The sequence below is a fragment of the Brachycentrus maculatus genome, unplaced genomic scaffold (assembly GCF_059751285.1).
Source record: "Brachycentrus maculatus isolate JH-2025_06_01 unplaced genomic scaffold, ASM5975128v1 h1tg000322l, whole genome shotgun sequence".
In the NCBI taxonomy this organism is placed as follows: domain Eukaryota; kingdom Metazoa; phylum Arthropoda; class Insecta; order Trichoptera; family Brachycentridae; genus Brachycentrus; species Brachycentrus maculatus.
Genome location: NW_028281071.1, coordinates 458,930 through 471,597, shown reverse-complemented (window position 1 = coordinate 471,597; position 12,668 = coordinate 458,930). Strand labels below are relative to the sequence as shown.

At 31.6% G+C, this 12,668-nt stretch overlaps 1 protein-coding gene across 13 annotated transcripts in view; it reads left to right on the top strand.

Moving 5' to 3' along the window:
* tmod (tropomodulin) overlaps positions 1-12,668 on the top strand; it is a 119,489-nt gene that overhangs the window by 91,762 nt on the left and 15,059 nt on the right. For 9 of the 13 annotated variants that reach the window (XR_015838343.1, XR_015838350.1, XR_015838348.1 and 6 more), the window contains exons 2-7: positions 2,202-2,354; positions 5,492-5,659; positions 8,520-8,643; positions 9,595-9,815; positions 11,382-11,633; positions 12,140-12,287. Coding sequence is in view for 5 of the 13 variants with exons in the window: in XM_088268347.1 (XP_088124473.1) it covers positions 2,202-2,354; positions 5,492-5,659; positions 8,520-8,643; positions 9,595-9,815; positions 11,382-11,633; positions 12,140-12,287 (1,066 nt within the window). In the remaining 8 variants the exon portion in view is untranslated. The other 4 variants (XR_015838346.1, XR_015838347.1, XM_088268349.1 and 1 more) reach the window with 4 other exon arrangements.

Below are 12,668 nucleotides of genomic sequence, written 5' to 3'. Positions count from 1 at the left end.
CTATTAAACATTCGTATGAAACATATATCGTATCTTTTTTCCGTGTCTATCAACATGTTTATATTTTATTAGTGTTGAATGTGGAAAGCCTTGAATATGCAACATTTTTCTATGGCAATAAACGTGTATTTATTACCTACGCACTATTTTTATGATCGTATACCTTAATTGACATTGATAAAACTTTAATCAACGTCAATGTATTCAGGGTGTCCCTAGGAAAAACGAGGTTTGACGCAACAAATCAATCGAGTCGGCGACCAAAAATATGTTGTTAGCATTTTTTTTAAACTTATTTTTTACCTTTCCTTCCACAATTTCTTGAAGGACTTTTTTTATTAACCGTCACTAAATCGCGCGGAATTATTTGAATCCTTTAAAAAATGACTTCAGCGAGATTTGCATGTTCAACATTACTTTATTTCGCCAATATCGATAGCGGCGCCTTCACCAATTCTACAAACGTAGTTTGTTTAGGTGTACAAATTTTCTTACCTTTTCTGATATTAAATATTGGATATGTTCCTCATGTTTTAGTTTTATTATTCTTTTTGTTTGCTGTGAAGTTCAGATCTCGATTATTGGCTGACTGACTTTTTACTCATGAGGGAGATGTATATTCAATTTTGTATTTTTTTACCCGGATCAATACCGGACCATGGCAATACCGCACCACTTAGATCTATGAAAATTATAATAAAAATTAAATACCTATACATAAAATACTAGTTTTTCAAAAAGAAAATAAGAGGTGGGTGTTTAGTCCACTATATCATAGTTTCACAAATGTCATGCGATGTTCTACACTGTACACGGAAATGTACCTATTAAATAAAATAAATATATTTAGTCATTTATGGTTTATCGTTGATGTTTTTTAAAGACAAATATTTGTGTATTGAATACATAAACATTTCATTTTCATGCTATTTTCGTAGGTCTAATCAGCCAAAATAGGAATCAAGTTGTGTTAGAGAAGGCTCGACTCAGGATCCGCGACGCTAACCATGCTAACTTAACTTAATCTGACTAACTATTTTTTAAAATGAAATAGAGACTAGCACGTGATAACACTCGGCAAAAGCCGACTGTTATCAGCTGGTGTTAAAAATATATATATTTATCTTTTTTATAGATAATATTGCTAAACATTTTTTTACAAACGAGATAGTAATATCAATGTCTAGTGGCGCCTATAATATATTATAAAATTAAAATATGGTTAAATAGGCAATCTTTCTAGAATCAGACTTAAAACAAAAATGCAAATAAAAAAACTAAAAAAATAATAAATTTAATAAACCTTATACTGTAACCTCAAATCTAATGCAATAGTGAATTTCTTCTACCTTCAGAATACAACAATTAAGATAACACCGCATCAATACAATTATGTACTCTATGCACATGGGGTGATAATATGAAAAAGATAATACTGAATCGTTTAAAGTTGAATGAAAACAACAATATTATTCTGCTAATAATATTGATTTAAGATTTCCTTTTGTAAAGTTATCTTTTTGATAATTTATTTGAAAATCTATATCATTCGTGGAGTAACTCATTGAGAGAAAATCTATATATTGTAGATTTTATTCTAAGTTTTCTAATAAGGATTTTCCAGCGTAATAACTTTATCTTATGCTAAAACGAGTACAACTACCCATCTCGCTCTAACTCGCGTGAACATCGCGCGCTAACCAACTTCATGTTTGTCAACTGCCGGCGGTCGTGAATGGTTGTTCGCGTTTTGGTCTTGTGTTGATTGTCCGCAGTGGGTGTGTAAATTGAACCTTATTTATCCAATATCACCAATTGACAGTGAACACTGACTATAGTGCGTTGCATCATCGGTTTTTGAGGTGTGCATTTGTATTTTTTATGTGAACTAAACGTCGATTTTGTTCGTTTGTGTTTGTGAAATTCATTCAGGTCACTGTCAATTTGTAATTCATCTTCGAGGGTGTTGGCTTTCGATTTATCAAGTCCTCTCTCGTTTATGGCGAAAATTAATGTGAGAAAGATGTGCTCTCGTTTTTGTCAACGACTTTCTAATATTTTGCTATTGTTTTTTTGTTTACCGTTTTCGGAGTCAGTGTGTCAGGCAAGATCAGAGAGGAGAGGCTGTCAAAAGTGAAAGGGCGATCTCGTGGAGACGCTGGAGCTTCGCTTATTCATTTGTTTTCCTTTGGTTTTTGCAGACCTCTTCGACGACAACTACTACAACAATGACGACCCCGGCGAAGCTGTACGGCAAAGACCTTTCAGCATATGATGAGGTCGATGTGGATGAGCTGTTGTCACAGCTCTCACAAGAGGAAATAAATATGTTAGCGAAAGAAGTTGACCCAGATGTAAGTAATTCATTTATGTCCTTGTATCTAACAATGTAAACTGTAAATTCCTGCTAAAACATGTGTGAAATTGGCTGTAAAATGTTAATTTTATGTGCATATAGTATTCTTGAACAAAGTAACATCTCAAGTTTGTTTATCTTTCTGACATTGTAGAAATTGAAAATCAAAAGTCAAATTCATGATAATATATTCATTAGTAGAGGAAGTGAGACACTGAGAACTGTTTTTCAAGCCATTGAAAAATCTTTCATTTATAAATACTTGATATGAAATAGCAATTATGTTAATTGTACAAATGAATTAAATAAAACCATGATGGAATGTTTTTCCATATAGGAATACAAAGTCCATATATATGAAATTGATTTTACTTTTCGAATTGCACAAATCTCGTGTTTATCAAAATTTGCATATATTTACACACAATGTGTTTATTTAATTTTGTTTGTTTAATATTTCGTATTTGTTAGTGATGCAAATAAAACTCAATTCAGGAGAACTGTTGATTTTGGTCTTCAACTGTATGTAAATTTCTTTATTACATGAAATTTAATTGAATTTTTGTATGAACACGTAATTGTGCACTTTCAAGCGGTGTTTAAAAAAACTTTTCTCAGTTTTTTAATGGAGATCGTTCAATGTGTTTTTAAACACCTCATTCAGATGTGTAGAATTTATTATTTTATGTCATTAAGATTACCATAATGCACAAATTGATGTGATGATTACTTTTGCTGAATGATGTCATTGCAGGTATCATTAAATATTTGAAACCATCATTTGAATTTAAAATTATGAATAATTATCCCATTAAAGAGGTATTATAATTCAAGCACAAATATAGCAAATGTAAGTACATTGATAACACCATCATTTCTTAGAAGAATACATCTATATATCTGAATTTTCAAGAAAGAATTTGACTCGAGACTCGAGTTGATGTGTTTCAAAAGTATACATACCTTATAGAAATCTGTACATAGTTGGATTTCTTACGAAACAATACTTTTCTGTGGACAAACAAGCATGTTATATATGACTGGAAATCTTGAAAATTATTTGCCGGATTTAAATAAAAAACAGGTATTCTGTTTTTGGTTAATGTATAAAACATGGTTTGGTTAATGTTAATGTACATGGAACGTAATTAAAATAAGACTAATCGTAATTAAAATAAGATTGCGTCCATGAAATGAGTAAATGTATTCAAGACTTTGTACAAAAATAAAAAAATTGATACACAAGTTTATTGTTATCTCAATTTTTCTATAGATATTTTCTTAAACAAGCCAATAACAGGTTGTAAGCCCTAGAAATGCTCAGCATTTCCATAATCCCTTAAACTTCTTTATTTCTGTAGAGCTAAATTATTAAAATGTTTTTTTAATGATATTAAAACAGCAATTCAAGTCAGGCAAGCCTCAGGGCTTGTGTTTGAAAATGGGAATTGAATTATGACACTCATAAACTCTAATTCAGAGTGTGTGACACTTATCACCGGACCACAACCTGATTCTAGTTTATTATTATGCTATGTACATATCTCTCACTCCTTTCAAGAACGTCATAAATCAAAAACTTGATTTTCCAGGAGAATGTTTTTAAAGTTTAAAAATATAATACAATGTATTAAAAATAAATATCAAGCCACTTATTGAACTTTTTACTGTGCAATAAATCTTTTTAGGTAAAACCTGAATGTTTTTTCTCCATTTGAAAAAATTTAGTATATATTAAAAAAATAATTAAACAATACCTTTTCTTCAAAATGCAAAAACCACACTTTCTGCCTTGTAGCGGGTAAATATTAAGTTAAAAATATGCCACTTTTGCTGGGATATAGTACATTTTCTGGGCATTCCGAAAACGTGCACAGCTGAAAATTGCCAATTTTTTATATATGACGTTGAAAGGAGTGAGCGATATGTATATGCATACTATCAAATTTACTTTCTCTGTTGATTTGATAAAAACCACTAATTTTCCGCCAATATTCAATAAGGCAATTAAATAACTTGGCAGTCCCCCAAGTAGTGTCAGATGATGGTCGAAAACGTGTTAATGAGAGACTCAAACTTCCATTTTTTAGTTTAAAGTCAAATTATCACATTTCTAATAAACTCATCATGTTTTAGGTCTTCAAAATATAACTGTGCCTGTCTGTTACTCTTTGGTCTGTAATTTACTAAAAAAATCTCACCATTAATGTGAACAGTTAAGTGAATATAATGAATATGGAATCATAAATAATGTGGACTAATTCCGGGAAAAACTGTCTCACATTATGTGTGACAGTTATTACTCATTGTGTCAAGAAAACTTTTTTTACTTTCCATAATTTTATTGACAAAATTGACTTTATTACTATATTGTTTCGTTAAGAATTGCCAAATTAATAGTAATCATATTAATCTATTTATTTCCACCTCTGTCGCGTAGTGGTCAGTGCATTTGGCTATTGTGCATGAAGGTCTTGGTTCGATTTCCAGCAGTCAAAATAAATCAAATAATATTTTTTACCCTAGAATGGTTGAGATGCACGATTGGTCACCTTGCCTTTGTGACAATGATGATCAATTTAGCACTGCATTAGATGCATTGTTGTTTGTGCTGTTGAGTACGGGTAAAGAATAGAAGATTTAATCATAGGACCCCAATGGTGCATAGGGCACTGCATTTTATAAACTCAGTGTTATCTTGATCGTTAATACACGAAGGAAAGGTGATCAGCCCTCTGCTACAGGTACCAGTCCAGGGTAATATTGAATAAATATTAGAGTGAAAAAATCACTTTTATTTATTTGACCCCCCGTGGGAATTGAACCCGGGACCTACAGAACGGTACCTGAGCGTGCTGACCATTACACTACGGAGGCGGACATCATAGGTCTAATATCGATTAATTTTTTATATAAACTAATGGTGTACTACTGAGATTTGAAAAATAATTTTACAAGAATCTCTTTTATCGAAGTACCATCTCTATGCTTTTTCAATGTTTTAAGTTTTTTAATTTTTATTATTTGTGTATTCTAAAGTTTTGCTTTAGTTTATAAGTTGTATTTTGTCTTCATCCGTTTGTTGTTATGAGAAGACCAAAAATATATTCATCGTTGTTTTATATTTTGTTTCAGGATTCCTTTTTACCCCCCTCACAGAGGAATAGTTATGACTGTGAAAAGGATCCAACGGGACCACTAAATAGGAAAAAACTAATTGAACACATAAACAAACAAGCGCTCGAAACACCAGACAGACCTGAATTAAAACCATTCGTTGCCGGTATCATCAGAGGGAAGAAGGTAATTTACTATTTTTTTTATTATTTATTTATGTTGTTCATTAAACCCATCATATCCTAAAAATATCAGGACCCTTCACACCGCTCCACACCCCCTACAAGAAATATGCGAAGTGGGGAGTGTTTGTTTCCCTATATATTAGCAGTCAGACTGTATTGATTGGATTCATAATCCTGTATTTGTAGGCACATTTAATGAATCAAAAGTGTGTATTTTTTTAATAGTTCTTTTTCTCGATATTGAGATGGAATAGGTTGCCTGTTGAGTTACAAACACCCTTGTCATGTGTACGAGAAAGGCAGCTCTTTTTCAACTGACTTCTTGTCATATTTAAATGTTTTTTTTTTTTTTAATTATTGTTTTACAAAAAATTTCAAATACTGTTTATATGAAATTTGTCAGACTCAATTTTAAACTTTGTTCACAGTGTAATTATTTTTAATCAGCTTAAAGTAAAAATGCTATGTGTCAAAACATTTTCCATGTTTTTCTCCAACAAAGAAATCAATTATTCATTAATGTTCAGTTTTTTTTTGTTATTTATCTACATATTTAAACTAAATACAACAATTTTAGTGAAGTGTTTCAGCTCGCAGTTCACAGGTTGAGCATGACTGCTTTAGACTAATAAAAAATAGCACCAAAAACAAGGTGCTGTTTATTTAAAGATATAAATATTATGTACATTATATGAATAGTAATTTTATAGCAGTGTATGACATCACATTCCTATGTGTGATCTCACTCGAGCCTTTTGATATATTCTACATATTACATATAGGACTCTGCAATATGTAAATTAGCATATCATGTGTGTAGATTCTGCATATATAGTTAACTCCTATTAAAATACGGACACAAGTTATTTATAGAATTATATATACCACCTTTTATTATGGTATGTAATTTCTTCATTAAAAAGAATGTAAATGTAAAATTTAATATTCTCAATATTATTAATATTTAAAGCATTTACTTTGTGGTTAGTCATTTTTACTTATTTTTTTTTTTACAAAAATGTTAATAAAATTAGTAAATAACCACTCACCGAGATTTTTACGTCTACCGGTTTCGAGACGTACCCGTCTCTTCGTCAGGACAATCACTAACACAGCATGCAAACAACAAAACATGGTGAAGGGTAGTATTATTACAATATTATATTAATATTATACAATATTATATATAATTATGTATTATAACAATACTACCCTTCAACAAAACATGGTGAAGGGTAGTATTGTTTGCATGCTGTGTTAGTGATTGTCCTGACGAAGAGACGGGTACGTCTCGAAACCGGTAGACGTAAAAATCTCGGTGAGTGTTTATTTACTAATTTTATTAACATTTTTGTAAAAAAAAAAAATAAGTAAAATTTAATGTTTTAAAATAAAGTGTATTTGTTATTTGATCATCTGTTTTTAATATTCTGGGTCACAAATTAATAACACTTATTAATAGCACCTGTTATTTAAAGATGATAAACCGGTTTGCCTGTTTATACATTCATATTTAAATTTTAATAGAAAAGGTTTTTTTTTTAAAAGAAATTATGGATCTAGGCTGTTTTACAAAATCTTTTATCATCTATAACTCCTTTTGAGGTTTTGTTAGTTGATATTGATAAATAATTCAACAGATTTTTAAAAAATTCTTAAATTTATTACATACGCCTTTGAGTACCATCTATTTTAATTACGTACATTTAATCAGGTCATGTATTCGATTAAACATTAATGTATCTGTTCCTCTATAGTAATTATTCAAGCATAAGTTAATTTATCTTTTGCAGATAAAAGTAAGGTTAAACGTTATTGATTATTACGTTTTATATAATAATCTTATCATATTCTTGATGAGACTGATGACTAATCGTACTGCTTCACGACTGTTTAATATTTAAAGTGATTTATTTATTGCTATCAATCCGCTCTAAAAAATTAATATTACGAATATAATTTTTTTAAATAATGATGCTGAAAAGTGAATAGAATTATTGTATCATTTTAAACATTTTACACCTTGTATTAAATGTCACATAATATTCAGCAAAATGAATATAGCCAAAATTGGTCGACTTATGTTGTAATTCTAGGAATATTTTGATTTAACCGTCACATAGATGATTCTAGCAACTTATTCTGTTGAGATTAAATTTTTAATACTGTAGGGTCCAAATATCAAATGTTTTTAATACATTTGTATACTTTTATTGGATACATAAAATGGTGTTTTAACACCTTTGTTCAATGTACAAAATTCATTTTTAGTATAGTAACACACATCGCTCACTCCTTTCAAGAACGTCATAAATCAAAAAACCAGATTTTTCAGGAGAACGTTTTCAAAGTTTAAAAATATAATAAAATGTATTAAAAATAAATATCAAGCCACTTGTGGAACTTTTTACTGTGCAACAGATCTTTTTAGGTAAAACCTGAAGGTTTTTTTCTTCATTTGAAAAATATTTAGTTTATTTAAAAAAATAGTTAAATAATACCTTTCCTTCAAAATGCAAAAACAACACTTTCTGCCATGTAGCGGGTAAATATTAAGTAAAAAATATGCCTCTTTTGCTGGTATATAGTACATTTTCTGGGCATTCCGAAAACATGCACAACTGAAAATTGTCGATTTTTGATTAATGACATTCTTGAAAGGAGTGAGTCACATGTTAAGTTATGCGCTTAGGGTGTCCTAGATCATAAAAAACTTAAACGAAATATGGTTTTTAAAAAAGTCATTTTAACACACAGTAAATGAGGAGACTGAAATTCGCTGTTAAAAACAAATAAAATTTGCACAAAAATGTCGATAATTAAAGGACTTAACTTATATTCTTTACTTTTCTTAATTCCAGTGGTCGCCACCTCCTGAAAGTATAAAGATGAGAGAAGCGGAAGAACAAATAGCAATAGATTTGGGAGATGAATATGAAAGTGCCCTTACTGACGCCTCGCAGGAAGAAATCATTGACTTGGCTGGTAATTACTGCTCATTATTGCCCATATTTATCACCATATATTTTGTATTCACTTCAAATCCTTATCCGCACCCCAATGGTGCATAAGGCACTGCATCATATAAACACAGCGTTTTATTGTGTGATTGTTAACACTTGAAAGAAAGGTGATTAGCCCTCCGTTTCAGGTACCAGTCCAGGGTAATATTGAGTAAATATTAGAATGAAAAAATTACTTTTATTTATATGACCCACCTCCTAGAAATCTCCAGTACAGTAGCCAAGCATGCTTATCATTACACTACGGAGGCAGACTAGTATGTTAAAATATATTCTTTATAAATCTGACCCCCGTACTGCCCAGCTTCTTTTTATTTTTAAATGCTTAGGGTTATGTACCTGAAAAAATTATGTACATTGTAAGAATACAAACATTTTTTTTGAGAAAAATAATCTAAAGAAAATACATTTTTTAACCTGTTAACCGGGCGGGACGCATAAATACGTCAAACGTAAACAATATCAAGTACGGGTAAAACATATGAATACGTCCTTCAAATATATGTTTATTATATTATACATATGGATGTATATTTTTCGAACAACAAAGGTATTAGTCATCCATACATGTCTCGACATGAATTTAAGACATGGAGTGAATCAGTATTCGCGCCCGTTGCAAGTTGCGTAATTGGACAGTGGACCGCCCGGTTAACAGGTTAAAAAAAACTTGGGTCTAACAGAGAAAAATGTATATAGAACTTCCAAGAATTTGAGTAGTGTGGTTGTCAATAATGGGTAGAATTGGTGAATGTTACACGTGTGTAAAGTGATCACTTAAACCAGCCTATGACGGTCGTAAGCCCCGTAAATGCCCAGACTTCCATATTCTTCTTCATCTTTGATGAGATGTCAAAAAATAAGAGAAAAATGAATAAATCAGTCCTATAATATTATGTGTGTATTTTTGCAGCCATTCTCGGTTTCCACTCGATGATGAACCAGGACCAGTACCACGCCTCGCTCCTCAACAAGGGCCAGCCGGTGGGACTCGGCTGGGACGGCATCACCAAGGCAGCGCAGCCCAAGTTCTTCCCCCAGGACCCGCCCAACTCCACGGATCCCGAGTCCACCATCAAGCAAGTCAAGGATGATGACCAGAAACTGATTGATCTCAACTGGAATAATATCAAGGTATAGAAGCGAAGCATGGAGAAAAGAAGGATGAAAGCAGACTGAATGCAGGCAAAATGCAATCCCTCAGACAAATGTGCGGTAAAACAATGTATAATATATCGCCCACTCCTTTCAAGAACGTCATAAATAAAAAAACTTGATTTTTCAGGAGAACGTGTTTAAAGTTTTAAAATATAATATAATGTATTGAAAATAAATTACTAGCCACTTTTTGTAGTTCTTACTGTGCAACATATCTTTTTAGGTAAAACCTGAAGGTTTTTTCTCCATTTGAAAAATATTTAGTATATTTAAAAAAATTATTAAATAATACCATTTCTTCAAAATACAAAAACAACACCTTCTGCCCTGTAGCGTTTAAATATTAAGTTTTAAAAATGCTTCTTTGCTGGCATATAGTACATTTTCTGGGCATTCCAAAAACATGCACAGCTGAAAATTGTCGATTTTTATTTATGACGTTCTTGAAAGCAGTGAGCGATATACAGAAACTTGTGTGTACGTGCATTAGGAATATAATAAATATATTTTACAAAAATATGTACTTAGTATCTATGTCAAATGTTGTTGTTTTTTTTATAATAACATGCGAATGAAAAATAGGTTTGTTATCTAGCTAGCTTTATTCTACGATAAAGAAGGAAAATAAATGAGCCCTATTTTTTTCTGATAAGAATTTAATCTTAGTTCTTATATTTTAGGTGATAAAATATTTTATAAAATTTTATATTAATATCAGATAACCGTAATTCTGTTTTTATTTAGGTATAATTATCTAATTATATTGATTAGGTACATTAGAAGAAAAATATATATAAAATTATCTTCTAATCTTTAGCTATCAATCAATAGTTTTAGAATTACAGTTGCTGATAAGCAGAAATAGGAATAATTTAAGAGACGTTGCAAAAGCATAATTTAAATTCAGGGAGTTATAACCATTAACCTTAAATTTATCTTACAAACAACACCATAGCACTATACCATGTACGAAATGACATGCAAATAAATGTTTTAAGGGGATATTCGAAAGCACAGAATTCATTCCATCGGAGACTACCAGAGAGGTCACATGTTTGTTCACACCCGATTTAAAAAAAAATTATATTGTTTTTTTTTTTAGAATATATATAGAAAAAATATTTATATATATATTTTTTTAACTCCTTACCTTTCAAAAACCCATTTTCTCTTTTCAAAACCATATAATTATTTTAAAAAAAAAAATTATTCTTTCAATGCGAAAAAATCAATTACATAAAATATTACCAGATTTGGAGAAAATTAAGCTGCGACTTAACCAATACTGGGCCTTAATAGTATTGTTGCACCTTGACACATGATATAATTAACAGCTCATTTGCACGTTATTGAATACGTGGAGGTACTACATATGTTGGTAAAAGTAAATGTTCTAATGTAGAGATAGATGCATTTTAAAACCTGTAGTCGGAATAAAGTCAGTGAGTTGTTTTATGGTTTAGCAATCCAAAAACAAGGAGAGAAGAAGACTTACATTTGGCATTATGTATCGATCTGATAAATCCTTGTTTTCCCTTCCAGAACATAAGTGAAGAGAAATTCCAGCACTTATTTGACGCCCTAATCCAGAACACCCATTTGGAGGTGCTATCCTTGACCAACGTCGGTCTGACGGACCGGACAGCCGCGCTGCTCGCCGACGCCCTGGAGAGGAACAACACGGTGCGCGTGGTCAATGTTGAGACCAACTTCATCAGCCCGCCACTCATTGTGCGCCTCGTGCAGTCCTTACTCAAGACCAAAACTGTGGAGGAGTTCCGGGGAGCTAATCAGGTTTGTTACAATGACTAAAAAACAACTACAATATCTCAATTTTAGAGACTTGTCTACAGGGTGGTGAGAAAGAATGTGAAGAAATTATATAAAAATTAAATTATGAACATCTAGATTCCGCCTCCGTAGTGTAATGGTCAGCATGCTCGGCTACCGTAATGGAGGTCCCAGGTTCGATTCCCGGGGGGGTGAAATAAATAAATGTGATTTTTTCACTCTAATATTTATTCAATATTACCCTGGACTGGTACCTAAAGCAAAGGGCTGATCACTTTCTCTTCGTGTGTTAACTAACGATCAAGATAACATTGCGTTTATATGATGCACTGCCCTATGCACCATCGGGTGCGGATGTGAAGATGAAGAAGGTTAGTTGAAAATATTTCATTATTAATATGAAAAAAGGCTGACATGGTGTTGTATTCTTTGCTCTCCAACACTGTAGTTTAATATGCAAATCTTATTGCTTCTAGCTTCAATATATTTTATTCTGGCCGTCATTTCAGAGATCGTCCGTTCTTGGTAACAAGATAGAAATGGAAATCACCCAACTTGTGGAACAGAACCCAACCCTAGTGCGACTGGGCCTGCATTTGGAGTACAGTGACGCCCGCCACAGAATCGCTTCCCACCTGCAGAAGAACATTGACAGGAGTGAGTATCATATCCATCCCACATAATGTCCTCCACAACTATTAGGCTGATTCATAAATAAGTTACATTTTTTATTAACCTTTCCAGGAGTAGGTCGTATATATACGACCAATACAAAATATAATTTATGACTAGATATACATATATACCAAAACATGTTTAAAACATGATTTATGTCAAAATTGGCAATGTTGCAATAAATCATGTTTACTGGTGTAAATGTTTTTTTTTTAATTCAAGAAAATATGTTGCTTGTAAGCAATAGTCGTTATAGGCGTAGGCGATGCTATAGCATCGACTATGATATAAATTATAAAAGGTAATTTTTTTTTTTTTAAAACTCACTCCTGGACAGGTTAATGAAACATTTAAGTAATGAAA